General features: G+C 43.6%; 1 protein-coding gene and 1 long non-coding RNA gene across 7 annotated transcripts in view; one reads left to right on the top strand and one right to left on the bottom strand.

The window, feature by feature from the left end:
• Window positions 1-593: 593 nt before the first annotated feature.
• Window positions 594-22,472, top strand: part of ECHDC1 (ethylmalonyl-CoA decarboxylase 1) — a 61,118-nt gene continuing 39,239 nt past the window's right edge. Inside the window, exons 1-3 of one of the 6 annotated variants that reach the window (XM_049115359.1) lie at window positions 14,312-14,405; window positions 15,563-15,683; window positions 21,651-21,872. In XM_049115359.1, coding sequence (XP_048971316.1) covers window positions 21,653-21,872 — 220 coding nt within the window. In that variant the 5' untranslated portion in view covers window positions 14,312-14,405; window positions 15,563-15,683; window positions 21,651-21,652. Of the gene's footprint in view, window positions 618-14,254; window positions 14,406-14,588; window positions 14,729-15,562; window positions 15,688-21,650; window positions 21,873-22,472 lie in introns of those variants that run through there. The other 5 variants (XM_025422969.3, XM_049115352.1, XM_025422966.3 and 2 more) reach the window with 5 other exon arrangements.
• On the bottom strand, window positions 1,898-14,645 carry LOC125755934 (uncharacterized). The gene is made up of 2 exons (XR_007413525.1): window positions 14,515-14,645; window positions 1,898-2,347 (listed from the first exon to the last, which is right to left on the bottom strand). It is a non-coding gene; the product is annotated as an uncharacterized LOC125755934 (long non-coding RNA).

Raw genomic sequence — 22,472 nt, 5'->3', positions numbered from 1 at the left:
GAGTTTCTGAAATAGCTGTGGGCATCACGGTTGGTTAGTCTGGAAACTAGTGAATTTTGGAACAGGTGTTTTATCCATGCGACAAATATTTACTCGGCCCTGAAGATGCTGAGCTCCGACTCAGGGAGAGATGGCCCTGGGGACACTGTGCACACATGGGGGGCTGCCTAAGCTTCGGGGGATGATACCCGACTGCTTGGTGGGGCAGGGGAGGAAGATGAGCCACTGTGTAGACAGGAGATCTTTGTCCTTTCCCCTCCTCCTCTCGCTCCACCGCCACCTCTCACCCACCATGTTGCACAACTCCCCTCCTGGCGTCCCAGAGCCCCGGGACCAGGCCTGAGATGCAGGCAGCAGGCAGATGGGCTCAGCCACACCGCAGGGGAAGCAGCTGCAAGGACTCCAAGGCCTGGGTGCAAGGGATGCCCTCCTGGAGGCCGGGGCGGCCTCCCTCCCTCCCCTCTCCTCCGAGTCCTTTATGAGACCTGGGAAGATGCTTCCAGTTCCCCAGGCAATTAGACCCACCTTATCCCCCACCCCTCATCCCGTCGTGCACCTTAAGGAACTCGCTGATGAGGAATCCTCCTGGAACACACCGAGCATGCCTTACCTGCAAGGTACCTCTATTTTTTTACCCTCTCCGATGTGTGGTATGTGTATATATATATATATATATATATATATATATATATATATATGCCACAAGGAGGTTGAATGGCCATTGCCTACTCTCCTCTAGAGACTCGGAAGGTGTTTCGAATTGCTTTGCAAGTCCAAGCAGAGCCAGCAGTCATTATAGGACTTTGATTTGTCCGGTTGAGTTTTAGGATAAGCCAAAGTGGAAATGCTTTAAAATTAGAAATGTAAACAACAAACTACTAAATGCCTTTGTGTGTGTGTGTGTGTGTGTGTGTGTGTGTGTCCCTCAATTGCCTCCGGGCTCCTGTTTTAAGTGTGTCCAGTGCAGCCGCACACTGAAGCTGTGTGTAGATGCCGTGCTGCAGGTGTGCTAGCCTCTGGGTTGTACGTAGCGCACCTAGTTTATATTCTTGTTTAAATTACAAGAGCTGGAAAAAATAGGGGGGATCCCTGGATGGCTCAGCAGTTGAGCGCCTGCCTTCACCCCAAGGTGTGATCCTGGAGACCCAGGATTGAGTCCCACGTCGGGCTCCCTGCGTGGAGCCTGCTTCTCCCTCTGCTGCGTCTCTGCCTCTCTCATGAATAAATACATAAATATCTTTAAAAATGAATAAATAAATTAATTGAAAGAGCTGGAAGTTCTCTGCCCCTTAAGTGGATGGTAAGAACATTCCAGAGTAGCATTTAAAATATATTACCTAAAAGAATTTGGGTTCCAGAGAAATATTTTATATTGTGCAACTTTTTTACACACAGAGATCGTTTCCAGCTCATTATTTTTCGGTGCTGGCCAGATTATTTTTCCTACCTCAAGTATTGTTTCACTTTCTTCCATTCTCTTTTTGTAGGAACTCAAACGGTTATTTTCTCAAGACCATGGCAAGCAAAAGATTGAACTCCTAGCTCCCTTTCTCCCCACCCTGCTGCCTTCCTGCTACCCTCATAAAGGAGGCTAGAAGGTGGTCCATAAAAGTCAGGGAGATCCACAGCCAGCTCTGCCTCGGTGGTGAAAACAGATCTGAAAAACCTCCAGGAGCTGCTCAGATTGTGACTTTTAGAGAGCGCACACATGACTCTGCCCCCTTACAAATTAATGCATCTTTTAAGATTTCTGAAATTTCAAGATGCATCCTCCCTTCTTTCCTACTGACTTTGATCGCGCCTTCCAAATACGTTTGAGCCATTGGTCTGATTCATTCAAATACAAACCATTTGGCAGAAAAAGATGACAGGAAGGAACAAGTTTCCAGTTCAAATATATTTTTTAAAGATTTTATTTATTTATGAGACACACACACACAGAAAGAGGCAGAGACACAGGCAGAGGGAGAAGCAGGCTCCATGCAGGGAGCCCGCCCGAGGCGATCCTGGGTCTCCAGGATCACACCCGGGCCGAAGGCGGAGCTAAACTGCTGGGCCACCAGGGCTGCCCTCCAGTTAAAATAAAACTGCTTCAGCGCTCACTGGTTTACTCTGGTTCTATGAAGCCGCAACAGGTTTAACCTCCCCATTGTCAGCTTCTCAAGTTGGTTTCGCACAGTCTTTTACATATGTTCCACTTTTATTTTAACCATTTGGGCAGATGTTACTCGATTTTTGTGTGTGAGTTGACTTTTCCTGGATGACAGGAGGGTGCGTTGATAAGAGCAACTTCTTTTTTTGTTGTTGTTATTTTACCTTCTTATTCCAGAGCAAGAGATGACAGGTGCTTTGAGGAGAGAAAAAAAAGACCTTATGGCACATCTTATTCATCCATTCATTTATTCAATAAATAATAACTAAACACCTCTCATCCAGCAATTACTCAAATATAGGCATGGTCTCTGCCCTCATGAAATGTAGAGTTTGGCTAAGAAGACCTGTGTGTATTAAATATACACTCACAAGTGCATGGAGTGTGTTTATTAAATGTGTATCTATTAACTATCCAATCACAAGTGCACTGAGCTTTATAATGACGTATAAAGTACATTGGGTATCGGGAGCCAATCAGGAAAACAAAAACTACCCGAATGCATCTTTTTAAATTGAAATATAGTTGACACATGATGATGCATCAGCTTCAGGTGTACAACATGCTATGCTCTCCACAGTGTAGGAGCTACTGTCGGTTGCCAGACCGCACTGTTATAAACCCATGGGCTCTATTATACGACATTATCCAACTATGTTATAATACCATGGACTATATTATAGAACCACGGACTATGCTATGCATTTTATCCTCTTGCCTTACTCATTCACAAACGGGAAGCCTATATCCCCCACGCGCCTTCACCTATTTTGTCCATCCCCCATCCATTGTCTAACCCTCCGGCCACCATCAGTGGGTCTCGGTATTTATGACTGTGTTTCTGCTTTTTGTTTGTTTATTCATTTGTTTGTTCTGTTTTTTTAAGTTCCACATAAAAATTCTATCATATGAAAAACGACCTGAGTTTGTAAAACAGCAGGACTTTATTGCTGGAGGATGGTTACACAGGAGATGAAAAACTGGGGTGCCTGGGTGGCTCAGTGGTTGATCCGGCTCCCTGCATGGAGCCTGCTTCTCTCTCTGCCTATGTCTCTGCCTCTCTCTTTCTGTGTCTGTCATGAATAAGTAAATAAAATCTTTTTTTTAAAAAAAAAAAAGGAGATGAAAAACTAAGAAGCCCAACAGACCATCCAGGCCATCCAGAGGCAAGCAACACTGGCGAACCAGTGTTTCCCCCCTGTCTCAGCCTGAAGGGACAAAAGGTAGAGGCTGCACTATCTGAACACAGGGGGCCATCACCCCTCGGGAGCTGGAGTCACATTAGGAAACACAACTGCTGCTGCTCAGGGCACAGCTGTCAAGGAGATAGAACAGAGCATGTCAACCCTCTTCCCCTCACCATTCAGTTTCTCCCTGCTATTCCACATTGGCCCTAAACCAACTGGCAGTGGAGTTCATTCTTTTGCACAATAGAGCCAGACCTAGAAAGGAATTTGAGGGCAAATTGACTCAGGACCTGCACAGGAATATAAGACAGGAATTAAGAATACTGAACCCAACCCTGGGAATATAAACCTTGAACCCTCTAACTCCCTTTCTTTTTTTTTTTTGTTTTTAGATTTTATTTATTTATTCATGAGAGACAGAGAGAGAGAGGCAGAGACACAGGCAGAGGGAGAAGCAGGCTCCATGCAGGGAGCCCAATGTGGGGCTCGGTCCCAGGACTCCAGATCACGCCCTGGGCCAAAGACAGATGCTCAACCAGTGAGCCACCCAAGGATCCCCTGCTCACTCCCTTCCTCTACATGGACCTGGTTGTGTTGCCACACAGGCAGAAATATTTGTTGGCAGACTTAAAATGCCCTTTCTTCTTTCACTCAGACATAAATCTGAGTAAAAGAAAAAAAAAGTGGGACTTCTGAGTGGCTCAGGGGTGAAGCATCTGCCCTCACCTCAGGTCATGATCCCAGGGTTCTGGGATCCAATCCCACATCGGGCTCCTCTCCCACTGCTGTGTCTCTGCCTCTCTCCCTCTCTCTACGTCTCTCATGAATAAATAAATAAAATCTTAAAAAAAAAAAAAAGAAAAAATGAGGTAGAAGAAGCTCTAAAAATGGTATAAGAAACCAAATGGAGGGAGCATTTAAAAAATATATAGCTCAGTATGCAGTACAGATACAAAAGAGAAACATAGCAATCATTGAAGCACTATAAAAAAATAATAACCCACAAGATTTGGGCTCCAATGATAACTTTTGCATTTAGAAGCTGGGAGGTCTTTGGCAATTTATTTAACTACTTGATCCCAATTTCCTCATCTATAAATGAAATCAGTGTCATGCCTTGTTCACTGGGTGAGCAGTCAGCTCTCAACTAAGTTTCTCAGGTGACAGTCTAATTCTACTGAATAGAACCTTAGTATAACATTTAAAATGTTATCATGCCAGTAGGCGAATCTTAAAATAATGGTTGAAACCAAAGAAGAATTTCGTCCTGATTGAGTTTCCTCTGCGTGAATCAGAAAGACTAAAGTTGTAAACATTATATCTGTGTCAAATATCAAAATAATTTTGACACACGATGTATAATTTTGAAATTTTTTTTTCGTAATTTTGAAAATTATGCCATCCTTTCCAGATCTTTACTGTAATATCTCCTGGTTATAAAACATCCCATGTCCTCTCTTTTTATGACTTTGATACTAAGGTAAGGGCTTTCTTCTGCTTTTGACTCCTTGCCATTAGGTACATAAATGACTCATCAGAAAGCCTGGTCTCATAATTTCTCAAGCTCCCTATTTCCAAAACCTTTCATCTTCACTTCACTTCAGTCTGACAAGCCTGAACTGCTCCACTTTGAAGATTCAATCCCAAGTCTCTACCTTTATCTAGATTCTTTCTTCCACATCGGTTTTCCTCCTCTATTTCTTGCACTTAAGCTTAGCCATCAGATAGCCTCTGGTTTCCTTTCCCCTTCTGGAATCTTTCAGTACATGAGGGTGTCTTTTGGCTTCTCTTCCCTCTCTATTTAGCCTAATTCCATGCTCACACTTCACCTTTGCTCTTTTTTTCTAGGACTTTTGAGTCCCTAGGCTCTTTAACCTTCCACTAACTTACAAAACCAGTCCATAAACTGATTATTATCACACCCACACTCTTCACTTCTATTCCTTAGAATATCTGATGTTACTGTACGTCGAGATAGTGCTGACTGAATATCATGAAATTCTTGCAATCTTTTCACCTCAATTTCAGGAAACGTAATTCTTTTCATGCAGACTCATCATCATATTCTCTGAAGAAATCTTAAGAAGTGGGACACCTGGGTGGCTCAGCGGTAGAGTGTCTGCCTTCGGCTCAGGTCCTGACCCCAGGGTCCTGGGATCCAGCCCCACATCGGGCTCCCCAAAGGGAGCCTGCTTCTCCATCTGCCTGTCTCTGCCTCTCATGAATAAATAAATAAAATCTTAAAAAAAAAAAAAAAAAGAAATCTTAAGAAATGTTTTTCTCTCCCTCCCTAGTCTCCCAGTCCCACAAGGGCTCCATTCAGTCTCAGTGGAAACTGTCTCATTTGACTTCCATGGTCTTTAACCAATATTCTGAGGCTATTAATCCTGAGGCATCTCCCTGGCATGGCTAGACACACCTTTTCTCAGTACTGCCGTATACGAGGGTGAGCAGAATCTGGGGCAGTAGCTAAGGAAAGAGAAGAGTAGAGGTGAGTTGGCATGAAAAAGTAATAGGCACTGTCGGTGTACTGTCTCTAATTTCCACACACGCCAGCACAATTTGCCATACTTGGTTTTTGAATCTTTGTCAAAGAGCTCCCCTCAGGCTGCCAAAACTCACTTTGTTGAAGCTGACATCAGGTCAAGACGGTAGGAGACGGACATCCCCAGGGTCACCTATCACTGAGTCACTGGTGTGGGACTGTACATACTCCAGCTCTCCTCCTTTCTTAGAAGGGAGACTTCTTGTAGTATGGCTTTTGCACTGTTTTCCAGAGCTTTCCTGGGGATTAGGCTCTACTTTCCTTCTGTGGTAGCGTGCTTACTGACACCTCGTGCGCTTCCCTCCACCTCATCTTGTTCCTGGTGACTTTCAAAAATCTGCTTGCATTGAATCCTCAGACTAAGGCCTGCTTCTGAGGAAACAAAACAAAACAAACAAACAAACAAAAGGCCCTGGAAAATACTAATGTGCAATCCCCTTGTAGACATGAGAATCAATGCTTTAGCAAGATCAGAGCCATATTTCAGAATGTACTTTATCTGTCCTGTCTTCCATCTCAAAATATACTGTAATGCCTTCCTTTCATCAAAAGACACACAGTGGCTTTTCCAATTAATGTTTCCATCCTTTTCTACTTGGGGAAAAACTGCTGTTTCCCCCCTTGTCAAGCCTTCTTACTTCTTTATTACTTTCAACACCAAAATACATAGAGATTCAAAGAGATTGCCTTCATTACAAAATAAACCAAAAAACAACCCTCTGCCCCATACTTCTTGTCCGAGCTCTTTTAGCTACCCTACCTTGCATCAACACAGCTAGAAGAGTGGTCTATAGCCTTTGCCTTCACTTCATCACCACCCTTTGGGTTTTTAATCATTTTTATTCTTTCTTCCCGATTTAATTAAAGTTACTGTCTCAAAAGTAATCAGTTTCAGGAGTCTCATTTCTAGTATGGCCGCACCAGGAGTTTATGGATCCATCTCCAGCCAAATAAGCATAATTGGTAACAGTTGTTTTAAAAAGCCACAACTGTTTATTTATTTATTTTTAAAGATTTTATCCATTTATTCGAGAGAGAGAGAGAGAGAGAGAGAGAGAGAGAGAGAGAGAATGCATACACAGAAGCAGAGGGAGAGGGAGAAGCAGACCCCCTATTGAGCAGGGAGCCTGATGCGGGGCTCCATCCCCAAACCCGGAGATCATGACCTGAGCTGAAGGCAAACCCTTTACCAACTGAGTCACCCAGGTGCCCCCCCAAAAGCTACAACTATTAATGTATATGGCATTTGGCATAAGGGCATATAATAAATAAATACACATTTATTCAAGAAAATCTACTAAGACTCAGTAAGAAGAATGAGAATCTGGAGCATCTGAATCACAATCTCCTCCCTCCCCTCTTTGTTGATACTTAGCGTGAAAGAAACTTCACTCCAGACAAGAGCAGCCAAGAACATAGGGCTCCCTTGTGGCTTAACTGTTGTGCAAGGGACAGCCTGCCAGCAATTATCAAATACAATAGCTACATTTTATAGGGCCTAAATTCCAGGTGACTTCATGAGAAGTCAAAGCCTCCCTTCCCACCTAGCCCCTATTCATAGGACAGAATAGGAATGTTGGGGTCGAGAGACTGAGACTTTGATTTCTCTTCTATCAGGTCATCTGGAGGGTGGAAATTCCACTATGGGAGAGGCAGCCAAGAGGGCCAGAGGCTACCGCCTCTCATCAGTACCCTCTTCCTAAAAGAAGGGTACCATACTTAGAGAAATCTCGACTTCCAGTTCCACAGTTCAGAGATTTTTTTTTTCATAGAAGAAAAAGATAGGTCTTTACAACAGAGAATTCTGTAGGTCTCCGGAATGAACTAATTCTATGTAAAGCACAGCGTGGGAAAGCTAAGGGTGCTCTTAAAAACAATTGAGGTGTGTTGGGGGTGAGAGTGACAAATCAAAAAGTTTGCCAGTAAGTTTACCAGACAGAAACAGAGAAAGAGACACCTAAGAAAATCACCGTGGGGTCAGAGCAATCATCATACACTGGCTTCAGAACCACCTCTAAAATGAGGCCCAACTTTAACTGCCAAAGTGTGTACCAATTTAAGTTCAAGGGAATGGTAAAAACAAAAAAGTAGATCAACCAGCAATTAAAGGAGTCTAACATCTGGGTATGATCAGGGAAAGAGGCAGTTAAAGAGCGTCCTCCTAAACCATTATCATCCCAGGTAACTATTTGCAAGCACAAAGATGTGCCCTCTCAGGAGCAACATCAGAGACTTCAAACTAAAATACTACCACTAGTAATTAAATAAACAAGCAAACTACAATACTATGCACCAAATGGGTGAGAGAGAATCATATCAAGAGTTACTACAATATGTTATCTAAAATTTAAAGTCAAAGAAATATAAATAGATATGATATACAAAGACATAAGAAAGTGGCCCATGGGGCAGCGCGGGTGGCTCAGCGGTTTAGTGCCACCTTCAGTCCAGGGCCTGATCCTACGGACCCGGGATCGAGTCCCACATTGGGCTCCCCTCATGGAGCCTGCTTCTCCCTCTGCCTGTGTCTCTGCTTCTGTGTCTCTTATGAATAAATACATCTTTAAAAAAAAGTGGCCCATGTACAGTTAAAAAAAAAAAAAGAAAGCAACAGAAACTTTGAGGGTCCAGATGTTGACTATAGCAAAGACTTCAAAGCAGCTATCATATCTTTGAAGAATTGAAGGAAATTATGTTTAAAAATCTATAGGAAGGCATGATAATGTCTCTTCAAATAGACATTATCAAAAAGGACAAAGAGGAATGCCTGGGTGGCTCGGCAGTTGAGTGCCTGCCTTCTGCTCAGGGCGTGATCCCAGGGTCCTAGGATCGAGTCCCACATCAGGTGCCCTGCAGGGAGCCTGGTTCTCCCTCTGCCTGTGTCTCTGTCTCTGTCTCTGTGTCTCTCATGAATAAATAAATAAAGTCTTGAAAAAAAAAGGAAAAAGACATTCTAAAAATAAAGATGGAAATTATAAAGTTGCAAGCACAATAACCAAATATATATATATATATATATCACTACAGAGCTCAACCATAGATCTGAACTTGTGGAAGAAAGAATCAGCAAACATAAAAGAAAAGTTGGTAGATTAAACAACCCAAAAAACTACTGAGGATGTGGGAACCCTCTTACACTGCTGGTGGGAATGCAAGCTGGTGCAGCCACTGTGGAAGACAGAGTGGAGAGTCCTCAAAGAATTAAAAATAGAGCTACCCTAGGACCCAGCAATTGCACTACTGGGTATTTACCCCAAAGGACACAAAAATACAGATTCAAAGGGATACACATGCTCCAATGTCTATAGCAGCATTATGAACAATGGCCAAACTATAGAAAGAGCTCGAATGTCCATCAACTGAACAAAGAAGATGTAGTATTAAAAAAAAAAGAAGATATACATATATATATATATATATATATATATATATAGGGATATATATATATATATATATGGGGATATTGCTCAGCCATCAGAAAGAATGACATCTTACCATTTGCAATCATGTTTTTGGAGCTGAAGTGTATTATGCTATGCAAGATACGTCAGTCAGAGAAAGACAAATACCTTATGATTTCACTCATATGTGGAATTTAAGAAGCAAAACAGATGAACATATAGGAGGGGGGAAGAAAAAGAGAGAAAAGGGAACAAACCATAAGAGACACACATATATATACATACATATATAATGTTTTTGTTTCCTTTGGATGTATTTCTAGAAGTGAAATTGCTGAATCAAATGGCAGTTATATTTTTTATTTTTATTTTTAATTTTTTGAGGACCCTCCACACTGTTTTCCATAGTGGTACAATGTTTTCCATTTACCTATTTACAGGTCCACCAACAGTGCCCAAGGTCATGCCAGCAGGCTGTCTCTGGCCTTTTGGATGATGGCTATTCTAACCTTATAGGCATGAGGTGATAGCTCACTGTGGTTTTAATTTGCACTCTTTAAAAAAAAAAAAAAAAAGATTTTATTTACTCATGAGAGACACAGAGAGAGAGGCAGAGAGATAGACAGAGGGAGAAGCAAGCTCCATGCAGGGAGCCTGATGTGGGACTCAATGCCTGGACAAGGATCACACCCTGAGCCAAAGGCAGACACTCAACCACTGAGCCACCCAGGCGTCCCTAATTTGCACTCTCCTAGTGCCTAGTGATGTTGCATATCTTTTCATGTGCCTATTGGTCTTTTGAATATCTTCTTTGGAGAAATATCTCTTCAGGCATTCTGCTCATTTTTGGTCTTATCTGGATTTCTTTTTGTTTTTGTTTCTGTTTTTGCTACTGAGTGGCATAAGTTCTTTATATATTTGGGGTATTGACCCTTTCCCAGATACATAGGGTGTGTATATTTTTTTTTCTCCTTTTCAGGTTGTCTTTTCATTTTTTTGATGGCTTCTTTTGTGTGCAGAGGTTTTTTAGTTTGATGTAGTTCCACTTGTTTATTTTTTATTTTGTTGCTCTGCTTTAGGTCTCATATTAAAAAAAATTACTATGAAGGTCCTTGTCTTTTTATGCCAGTGTCATACTATTTTGCTGGCTGTAACATTACAGTACAGGGTTAAATCAGGAAGTGTGATGACTCCTGCTTTGTTCTTTGCCAAGATTTCTTTGGCTATTTGGGGTCTTTTGTGGTTCTATGTAAATTTTAGGAGTTTTCTTTCTTTCTTTCTTTCTTTCTTTCTTTCTTTCTTTCTTTCTTTCTTTCTTTTTTTTTTACTTCTCTAAAAAAATGCCATTAGAGTCTTGATAGGGACTGCATTAAATCTATAGATGGCTTTGGGAGTGTTGATACTTTAAGAATTATTAATTCCATCAGTCCATGAACAGAGGATACTGTTCATTTATCTGTGACTTCTTTAATCTCTTTCATCAATGTCTTGCAGTTTTTAGAGTAGAGATCTTTCACGTCATTAAATTTATTCCTAAATATTTTATTATTTTCGATGCTACAGGATATAGAATTATTTCTTTTTCAGAAAATTTGTTTTTGGTATATAGAAATGGTACTGATTTTTGTATGCTAATTTCATGTACTGCAGCTTTGCTGAAGTCATTCATTAGATCTAACAGTTTTGCCAGATGGTTAAGTCTGGAGCTGGATGATGAGCAACCACTGACAAAATCAGTTCTTCTCGGCATTGTAGGAAACAACCACTGGAATCCCTAATCAGATTTGTTGCTCAGCCCTCCACTCCCACTACAAAATCAGTTAAAGTTAGCAGCATTCTTTCTCTGTCCCCTGCTTCTTTGGTACACACGCTATCCATTAGAAAGCAAGGGAAAATTTTCCCTATAAGTTCTCTTATGGGCTGATTCCTAACAGAAAATAGGATGCAAGTTTCTTGCATTCACCTATTTTGCTCTTACTGTGTGATCCCCAGTCTGCAACACCCTTCTTCTAGCTCCAAGTCTGTCTTTTTCTGGTATTAAACCATTGGTCAGTAGCTTATTGGCTTTCCTTGTCTGTAAGTTTTTTTACACAAAAGACTCCACAAAGCCTGGCTCATTTGTCCACCCCAAAGTGGATAAAAATGGGCAACTGAGAAGACCACATAACCACCAAGAAATGAGCAGAGTATAGTAGCATCATTCCTGTTAGCCTTAGAGGAGAGTTTTAGGGATGCCATATATTGACATCTTATTAGGAGAGGTGTCCAAAATACTTAGTAAAATTGTATTAAGCTTCTTTGGTTGAACATCTACTCAAAAAGAAATATCTGCACTTTAGCTGAAGTATCTTAAAAGCATACGACTCTCCAATATCCTACTCCAGATCTAAGTGAATCTAGCAGTGAAACCATACTTTGTGGAAAAGTGCCTCTTCCACAACAGCTGAGAAACAACTAAGAGCCTTCAACCAAGAGCCTGCATAAGTTCATGCATAATGATTTAGTTGGTTGGTACACTTTCTGGGTCCTGACTACTAAGTTCCAAGAACAAAGTGACTTGCTACTTTTGTCTCCAGGAATCGTCTAGTTGGGTAGTCTTGTTGTGTCTAGAGGCCATGAGCTTCACTTTGGCCGTGTCTTATTAGACCGTCCTGGGCCAAGAACTATGCAGATCATCCAGGGTAATCTATCTCAAGATTCTAAACTTAGCTACATATGCAAAGTCTGTTTTGCCTGTTAAGGTAATTTATTCACAGTTTCTAGAGATTAGAACATGAACAGATTTGAGTGCCTACCACACAAACACTATCTGCTAAAGGGTAAATACAACTCAGTCAAAATGTTCTTTGTTTTCCGATCATTTGTAATGTACATTGTTGGAGATCAAAATTGATTTCAAAAAGGTAACCAAATCATATATCGGTAATGCCACTTTGATGGAGTTCAAAAATTTCATGTATTTTAAATATTCTGAAATTAATTCTCAGCAGTTGAGTGTCTACCTTCAGTTCAGGGCGTGATCCCAGAATCCGGACTGAGTCTCATACCGAATTCCCTGCGGGGAGCCTGCTTCTCCCTCTGCCTGTGTCTCTGCCTCTCTCTCTCTCTCTCTCTCTCTTATGAATAAATAAATAAACTTTTTGAAAAATAATGATAAGGGGCAGCCCAGGTGGCTCAGCCGTTGAGCATCTGCCTTGGGCTCGGGTCATGACCCTGGAGTCCCGGAATCGAGTCCCCCATCGGGCTCCCCGCATGGAGCCGGCTTCTCCCTCCGCCTGGGTCTCTGCCCCTCCCTCCCTCCCTCTCTCTCTCTGGGTCTCTTATAAATAAATACATAAAATCTTTAAAAAAAATTCTGAGAACTCGCAAGTGACTAAATGCTTGTTAAAAAGATAAGGCCTAAAAAAAAAAAAAAAAAAGATAAGGCCTGAATAGTTGGTCTGCACGCCTCAGTCCGCAAAGGCACATTGGGTTGCACCCCGACAGCACCAGGCCCCCGCCCCGCCCAGCCTGCCGCCCCTGCAGCCCGGGCTCAGGTAGCTCCCGCCCTGCCGACCCCGCGCCTGCACCCCTGCGGCGCCTGCGCACCCCGCCTCCGCGCGCCTCCCGCCCCCCGCGGGCTCGGCCTCTGCGGCCGCGGTCCTCCCGCGTGACCCGCCGTCCCCACCCGATCCCGTCCCGGCAAGGCCCGCAGCCCGTCCCGCGGGTCCTGCCACCAATACTTTTCCCGCTCAATAACGCAGAAAAACATGTTCAAGAACTAACTGCTTATATATATATTTTTTAGATTTTATTGATTTATTCATGAGAGAGACACAGGCAGAGGGAGAAGCAGGCTCCGTGCAGGGAGCCCGACGTGGGACTCGATCCCGGGACCCCGGGGTCACGACCTGGGCCCAAGGCAGGTGCTCAACCGCAGAGCACCCAGGTGCGCCTTATCATTGTTTTTAAAAAATCTTATTTATTTATTCATAAGAGAGAGAGAGAGGCAGAGACACAGGCAGAGGGAGATGCAGGCTCCATGCAGGGAGCCCGATGCGGGACTCGATCCCGGGACCCCGGGGTCATGACCTGGGCCCAAGGCAAGTGCTCAACCGCAGAGCCACCCGTGGCCGCCCTGATTGTTTTTTTAAGATTGTATTTATTTACTCATGAGAGACAGAGAGAGAGAGAGAGAGAGAGAGAGAGAAGCAGGCTCCGTGCAAGGAGCTGGACGTGGGACTCGATCCCAGGACCTGGGGTCACGCCCTGGGCCGAGGGCAGATGCTCAACCGCTGAGCCACCCGGGCGTCCTTTATTATTATTTTTTAAAGATTTTATTTATTTATTCATGAGAGAGAGACACAGGCAATGGGAGAAGCAGGCTCCACGCAGGGAGCGCAACGTAGACTCGATTCCGGGGCCCCGGGGTCACGACCTGAGCCCAAGGCAGGTGCCCAACCGCTGAGCCTCCCAGGCGTCCCTGATTATTATTTTTCAAAATTTTTATTTATTTATTCATAAGAGAGAGAGCGAGGCAGACACACAGCAGAGGGAGAAGCAGGCTCCATGCAGGGAGCCCGACGCGGTACTAGAACCTGGGACCCCGGGGTCACGCCCTGGGCTGAAGGCGGCGCTAAACCTCGGAGCCACCCAGGGGTCCCCGTATTTATTTATTTAAATTAAGATCTTATTTATTCTCGAGACACCCAGAGACGGACGCCCCGCGGGGAGCCCGACGCGGGACTCGATTCCGCGTGGCCGGGGTCCCGCCCGGAGCCGAAGGCCGACGCTCCGCCGCGCCCCCAGCCCCGCGCCCCGGAAGTCAGCGCGGTCGGTCCTTCCATCCGGTGCCCTCCGCAGACCACCCCCAGGCCGGCCCCCCGAACGGGGAAGCGCGCCTGGGCGGGACTTCCGGCGTCGGAGGTGCCCGCGGCCGGGAGCCGGACACGCGGGCGGAACGGACGGGCGGTGGCGGCCGCGCGCAGCCGGGCGGAGGGGAGCGGAAGGAGGGCGCGCAGAGCGGTAGTGGGGGGGGCGGGGGCGCTGTGTGCGGCGGTGGCCGCGGAGGCCCAGTGCCCTCTGCCGGGCGGCGCGGGGAGGACGTGAGATCCCAGAGTGTCACTTAAATTCTTTGCGTGGTGAGAGAGCTCAGCGGGGCCTCGCGGAGGGAGGGAAAAAAAGAAAAAAAAAAAGTTGCTGATTGCGTAATGACCCCCCCCCCCGGTCCCGCCCCGTCGCGGTTCCTACCTCGGCCCCGAGCAGCCGCGGGCGCTGCAGATGCCGGAGGCGCGGACCCGGCAGGTCGCGCGGGGGCAGCCCGGGGCCTCGGTCAGAGGGGCGGCCCGGGGAGCGCGGTTGTGAAACCCGCGGGGGGCGGGAGGACCGCTTAAAAGAGCTGCTCCGGCCTGGACCTGCCACTGCCTGACCTGCGGGAGAGGCGGGCGGATGGAGCCGCGGCCCGGTGAGTGATGCTGCGGCCGCGCCCCGCGGTCCCCCCCCCGCCCCCCCCCGCGGTGGGGGCCTCGCCTCGCCTCGCGAGATGCGGTGGGAGGAGGCTGCGGCCGCGGCCGGAGGGGCGACGGGTCCCCCCGTGGGGGGGAGGGGAGAGGAGGGGCGGCCCGGGCCGTGACCCCGCGGTCCCGGGGTCGAGCCCCGGCGGGCGCCCTGCCTGGGCCTCTCTGTCTCTCTCTCCCCCTCTGTGGCTCCCGTGAATAAATCCAATAAAATCTTAAAAAAAGAAAAAAAAATTTAAACCGATTATGTGAGCCTTAATGAAAATAGTGTGCAAGCAGACGGTAGGAGTAGGTGGAAAGGGAAATGGGAACTTGAAAGACAGGTCGCGTGGAGGCGGTCTGGAATCGTGGCGGCTTTCTGTTGTTGTTGTTTAGGACCTGCTCCTCCGGCTGTGGGAGTATATGCATTCGTGTTCACTTGTGGATTCCGTGATTCAGGCAGATGGTACAACCGCTTATGTGTGGCTTTCCAGGGAGGGGGGGAAAGATTTGTTCGTTTAAAGGTTTTATTTTATTTATTTATTTATTGATTGATTGATTGATTGATAAGAGAGCAAGAGAGAGCAGGAGCAGGACGGAGAGGCGGAGGGAGAGGGAGAAGCTGACCCCGCAGTGAGCAGGGGTCTGAGGCTGGGCTCAGTCCCAGGACCACCCCCCACCCCCTCCCCCAGGGTCACAGCCTGGGCCCGGGGTAGGTGCTCAACCTGCTAGGCCACCCAGGCAGCCCTGCATGCCGCTTTTTTTTTTTTTTTTTTTTTTTAAGATTTTATTTATTTATTCAGGAGAGACACAGAGAGAGAGAGAGGCAGAGACACAGGAAGACAGAGGAAGAAGCAGGCTCCATGCAAGGAGCCCCACGTGGGACTCGATCCTGGGACTCCAGGATCTCGCTCTGAGCCGAAGGCAGGTGCTAAACCCAGGGATCCCCTCTGTATGTGGCTTTTAAGAGAAAAGCTAGCTTATTCCTCATGCAAGGAGGGGAAGAGTGTTTGAAAACCTTTGCAGAGCTTGAATCAAAACGGGAGAGAGTAGCACAGGTGGTCTCAGGTGTCCACAAGGCCCTCCTCTCTCACCCTCCTCCAGTGGCTTGGAGGACAGCTCTTTGAGCTGCCGGGGACCGTCTGTGACAGGGCAGCAAAGCATCATGCACGGCGGATTTTAGACGTATGTTTTATCTCGAGGAAAGTTTGCAAACTCGGGATTTCATCAGAACTTCCTCGTTGCCATGTGGTTCTGGAAGAAACGCAACATGCTGATTGTTTAACCCCGTGCTTACCTGGAATCTGAACCTCAGCCCTTTGGTACCATCAGATACCATCATGGTTTAAGAGTGGCCGATGCTTGGCCATCTCCTTAACACTGGACTCTTGTCTAATTTGCTCTTTGGGTTTAGAATTGGCGTGAGAGTGTACTTACTAGGCTTTTACCAACTTTCCAGAATTGGGTCTGTAAACCTGAGGTCGGCAAACCTAGTCAGCCTAAGCAATGGCCTTGAGTTTTTGTGCTGCTCCTCCATGGTACAAAGGAACAGAAGGAGAGGAGAGCAGAAGGGAGACTTCGTAGTGCAAGGGGAATAGGAATGGGAAAGGAGAGAAGAAATGGAACTCATAGAAGGATGCTTGCAGTGTTTATTATAAGATTTCCTTGGAAAAATCATATCAAAGATGTCGAATGAGGCAAAAGTATTAGTTATGTGTATATTTAATTTTGTAAGGACTTAAAGGTCAGGTGATCATAGATCTGCTGGCGTCCACACAATTTGCCCTTTTGCTGTTGGATATTGGAGAGGTGACGTATGAGTACGGGACAGGCTCCTTACAGAAGAGAGGGCATATTGTTCATTCATTTTGTTATCCCACAAAAATAATTTAAAAAGGCCAATCATTTTGTAAGCCTTATTCCTTATTTTCTAGTTTAACTCTTTGTTCTTTTCCCTAAACAGAATATTGTGGAGAACAGGCAAATTTAGTTTTACAAAATAGCCATTGAAGTTCTTATCACTTTTTTTTTGGTACTTGTTTGAATGTTGAAGTCGTGGTAAATATGGAAAAGATCAGGACCTCAGCTTCAGCTGAGTTTCCATTGCTTTTCCATTCTATGTCTGACGTCTCCAGGGGCACGACATGCACAGAGCAAATCCAGGCAAAGCAAGTTTGGGCATATTGCCATTGGCTCTGACTTTGTGTATGCACCTTTCAGTTTCATGAACTGACCTGATGAGTGGTCTTGAGAGCTTATTTTCCCTAGACTAGAAACAGGCCTAAGGAACCCTGAGCCCTGCTCTAGTTGATCTTCAGATGGTACGAGGTAAAGGCAGCCCCAGGTTCTTTTTACTACATAAGCCTCTTAGAGTGAAAGAGGGAGAACAGAACTAAGAAAAACCAAAATAACAGCAGTTCCAGGGCAAGTTGTTTCACTTTTCTGTCTAGTACACAAAGCTCTGCACTGCATTACTGGACTTTGGCTCAAAACCAGCGTCCTCCTTTGGAAGGTGAAGGTGAGGCAAAAATAGGTCAGATCTCGGGTTCTCTAAGTTTGCCACTGACAGTCACTCGTATTAACCTCAGTATCACAGGGTAAATTACCTCTCATCCTGAGAAAGTTAGCGAACGTGATAGGCTAGACCTGACCTACGATTGCTCTTGTGAGAAAAGTCTTGTTAACTAGTTAAAGGACAAAGAACATTACTGATCAGATCCTTGTAAAATATATATTGCCAGCTATACGTATTGTAGATAGAGTGATGTCTTATTATTTGTCACTTCATTTCTTAAAAAGTATTAATATTTTTATTAGTGAAACAATAGAGATCATGTTGTATGCAAAGCCACTTTGTAAATGTGAAAAGGAAATCATACACCTGCACGGCTGTAGCTACATATCCTGGGCTTGCATTTCCTAGAAACCCAACAGTGAGATAAACTTTTTCTATTTTGCAAATAGAGATTTTATATTTAGTTTAAAAATTAATGGGTAGGTACTGTAATCCCTAGACAGTAATAACCACACTGGAGGTCATTTAGTTGCACAAATATTAAATGTGAAACTGTATGCTAAAGGCTGTGAATAAGACGCAGTCCTGCCTGTAAGAGTTTTTTAATTTACTGGAGGCAGGAGCTTCATTTCTAATTCTCTATTGTCTAGTTTCTGATTGTACACTGGTTTTTAAGAAATAGCCCTACCTCTAATAAGGACTCTTTAGTAGTTGTCAGACCTGCCGGACTTCAGACGCCTATGTAGCCACTACACTATTTCTTTGTTTAATAATCTTCTACGTAAAGAAATAGAGTGTTTATGAAACTAATTTTGAAATTGACCATATGGAAAATTGGGAGAGATTAATGGTAAAGGCAGAGACGACACCGCTTAACCACCAGGAATGTTTAAAGGTGGCCTCGGTTGTTGGTGCTCATCGATGCTCCTGAGCGCCTGGGCGTCTGTCTTATTGATAGAGGCAAGTCTGGTAGATTGTACCATTTCATTTCAGAAATGAAAGTTTTTTTTTTTTCAAAAAAAACCACAACAGACTTTTTTTCCCAAAGATTTTATTTATTCATGAGAGACACAGAGAGGGAGAGGAAGAGACACAGGCAGAGGGAGAAGCAGGTGCTCTGTGGGGAGCCTGATGCAGGACTTGATCCCAGGGCCCCTGGGTCACGATCTGAGCTGAAGGCAGACGCTCAACCCCTGAGCCACCCAGGCGTCCCAAGAGACTGTGTTTTGATAAACTAAGCTCCTAAAACATGGAAGAAATGTCAGTTTGTTAGCCTTGATATTTACTAGTTAGTGCCCTTCCAGTAGGGAAGAAAGAGGATAAATTGTGGAGTAGAGAGTAAGACCATAAGGAACTTTACAGTAACAGTAAAGTTGCGGCGGTTGAGAGCCGCAGCACTTAGGATAGCAAGTTAGGACACCTTTTTTATTGGAAAAATGGCATCAAGGTCTTATTCTTGGGTGGTGTTTTCAAAGACAACTAGCACCTCACTCACTATCATTCTTTTTGTTAAACTCTCTACCATGTATCACAGCACATTAGGTCATATTGTATCTAATATGAATTACATTTTAGTCTTTTAGAGGAGATTTAAGGAACATTTTGGTCTCCTTGATACTGGTATTCAAAGTTATCTTATTGAAGAAATTTTGAAACACTGTTCAACACCAAGTTTCTAAAGTATATCTGTGTAGGGGATTGCTTTCCACTGTGTAATATTTTTAGATACTTACACAGTTGCAAGTGTTCTGCTGAGACACTTTAACAGTGTCTTTGAAGTGTCCTTTGAAGGTGAAACAATTTAAAGTGGAAGAGAGATCATATTGTAATCTTTTTTAGATGACTTGTTCTCCATCTGCTTTTGAGACCATTTTATAACTCACGTAGTAGAGATATTTCTAAAGGTATAAAACAAGCTTGCGGCATTCCGTTTGCCAACCTGATGATTTATTTTCATTAAGCATTCAAGTACCTGTGTTGAGCACTAATACTAGGCACTAGTGACACAGGGTATGTGCCTTAGAGAACTACTCTCAGAAAGCTTCCGTCTGGTGAGAAAGGCAAATGAAAAATAACATTAAAATGATGTGTAAAGTATGTTGAAATGTAATCATATGCTATCTTGGGATGGGATAAGTAAAAGGAATAATTATAATTATCTCTGCTTAGGAAATCACTTAAGGAGGAAATTTGGGAATTTAGTTTGTTTTTCTTAATTTTTTTTTAAATTTTTATTTATTTGTGATAGTCACAGAGAGAGAGAGAGAGAATGAGGCAGAGACACAGGCAGAGGGAGAAGCAGGCTCCATGCACCGGGAGCCCGACGTGGGATTCGATCCCGGGTCTCCAGGATCGCGCCCTGGGCCAAAGGCAGGCGCCAAACCGCTGCGCCACCCAGGGATCCCAGGAATTTAGTTTTTAAAGATGATTAGGTACTTACTAGGTCAGTGAAGAAGGAAAGACATTATTTTGGGGATGTCGTAATGTAAAATGGCAAGGTAAATTTGTGGAATTCTAGTTGTTTGGTGTCGATGTATACTGTGGGTAGAGATGTTATGAGAGACTCAAGATATCAATAAGGGCCCAATGAAAATGAGCATTGGACTTGATCTTTTTATTAGTAGAAGCTATTGAAAAACAAAACAAAAACCTTGCTACACCTGGGTGGCTCAGCAGTTGAGCATCTGCCTTTGGCTCAGGCCATGATCTTGGAGTCCTGGGATCAAGTCCCACATCAGGCTCCCCACAGGGAGCCTGCTTCTCCCTCTGCCTGTGTCTCTGCCTCTCTCTCTCTCTCTCTTTCTCTCTGTGTCTCTCATGAATAAATAAATAAAATATTTAGTGTATTCATAAAATAAAATACAGCAGTGGGAGGAATGGGCCATTTAGACACTAATGTGATGTCACAAAAGGTTGAAACCAGGGACAGAAGAATCTATACTATTCGTATAAAATTAAAAAACAAAACAAAACAAAAAACTAATCTAGGGTATTAGAAGTCAGAGTAATTATTTTTTTTTTTGAAGATTTATTTATTTATCAGAGACACACACAGAGGCAGAGACATAGGCAGAGGGAGAAGCAGGCTCCTTGGGGAGCCTGATGTGGGACTCGATCCCGGGACTCTAGGATCGCACCAGCAGCCAAAGGCAGCCACTCAATTGCTGAGCTACCCAGGCGTCCCAGTCAGGGTAATTATCATTCTTATTTGGAGTTGTGATTGAAAGGACACAATAGACCTTCTGAGCTTCATGGTTTTTTTTTTTTTTTTTTTTGGTTTTTGGTTTTTATCACATTCTGTTTCTTAATCTGGGTGTCATTGACTTGAATGTATTTACCTTGTGAAATTCATTGAGCTATAATTTGTGATTTGTATACTCTTCTGAATGTTTTATGTCAACAAAAAATGCTTACATACGGCAAAAACCATTATGGCAGAAATGACATTATCCAGGTTGTATATATAAAGTGAGAAGAGTAACAAAATTCTGGGGAGCACAGGAAACCATACACACATTCCTTTTTTTTTTTTTAATTAAAAAAAATTATTTATATTCATTCTGTACAGTATTTACTCCCAGGCCATAAGTTTTTGTTTCTTCAGTTTTTTCTGGGATATCTTTTTCTTCTGTGCAACCTCCTCTCCCGGTTTAGGAACAATCTGCTCTTTTTCAGTAAGAATCATCTCGATGTGGCAGGGAGAGCTCATGTATGGGTTAATCTGGCCATGAGCCCTGTAAGTCCTACGTCCCATCTTGGGGGCTTTGTTCACCTGGATGTGCTCAATGACCAGAGAATCTACATCTAAACCCTTAAGTTCAGCATTACTCTCTGCATTTTTAAGCATGCCATGCACACATTCCTATTTCTTTCCCCATATTCCTCAGCTTTTTCTATGAAAGCACTGCATAAGGAAGAATAATGCTAAGAATGAAATTTCTATTAGAGAATAAGATTACTTTTGTAACATTTCTGCATAGAGACTGTTTCCAAGGGGACATTGGACTGAATTTATTCTTAGATTTTGCAAAAGTTAAAGAGTTGGAGGAAGAACTCCTATCATGAGAAAGACTTACCAGGAGGCCAGAGATGGTGCTAAACACAAAACAGCAACATTTTTGTCAACCATCTGGGTGTATTGGATACCAGTAAATGTACTGTAATACATCATCTTCTCTCAGCGATGTACTGAAATGGTATACTTTGTGAATTATTTGGTTTGAGAAAGGGAAAAGGAAAGGATTTCCATACCCACTGTCTCCTCAGAGTGCCTTTAGAAGTGGGAAGTGGTCCCAATTAAACAAAAAAAGTCTATTAACATATAATATTAGAAAAGCATTCATCTGGACTACTGCATATTTCTCTCTATTTTCCAGAAATGGCAGGAAATCTTCTGAAGACATCATCTTTGTCTGTAAGGACAAAATTACTACATCAAACAGGATTATCTCTTTATAATACATCTCATGGCTTCCATGAGGAAGATTTAAAAAAAAAACTTCAACAGTTTCCTGGTGGATCCGTTGACCTTCAGAAGGAAGACAGTGGCATTGGTATTCTTACCCTGAACAACCCAAGTAAAATGAATGCTTTCTCAGGTATAGAGGTCTTTCTTTTGCTAAATAATGACACTAACTCTAAGCTGCTATCACATTTTTATCTCTACTCTGGTGATGGAATTCTTGAAAGTTGTGGTATTCTTAGAACATACATACAGAGAACACTCAAAACCATCACTTTACCAGGAACACTTTTTTAAAACTAATTCTGAATATTTAAATTTTTTAAAATCCGTAAATATGGTTGTTGATAGAAAGGAAACTTTCAAATTAACCTTGATTATTTTTCCATTGACAGTTACTAACTCCGTAATGACTTCATTTGTTGAGCTGATGTCACTGGGAGACAAAGGGAAGGAGCTTTCAAAAATATTTGAAAACTAAAGAGAAAAACTTATAAATGAAAAAAAATTACTTAATTTTTTTTCCCTATGTATTGAAATAAGACTGTCATTTAACCGTGTAATTCCAGTAATCAGTGAAAACACTGTCCTGCCTATGTGTTGCTCCTTCCCTGACACTTGGATTTGCTGCCTAGCAAATAGAAGGAGCATGTAAAAATTTCACATTTGAGGGACCCAAAAGTCTAGGATAGTGGTCATTTGTAATTTTGTGCCAAAGTGCAAATTTGAATTATAC

Source organism: Canis lupus, chromosome 1 (genome assembly GCF_003254725.2).
Source record: "Canis lupus dingo isolate Sandy chromosome 1, ASM325472v2, whole genome shotgun sequence".
NCBI lineage: Eukaryota > Metazoa > Chordata > Mammalia > Carnivora > Canidae > Canis > Canis lupus.
The sequence above is the reverse complement of the archived record's forward strand: the minus strand, read 5'-3'. Positions and strand labels throughout refer to the sequence as shown.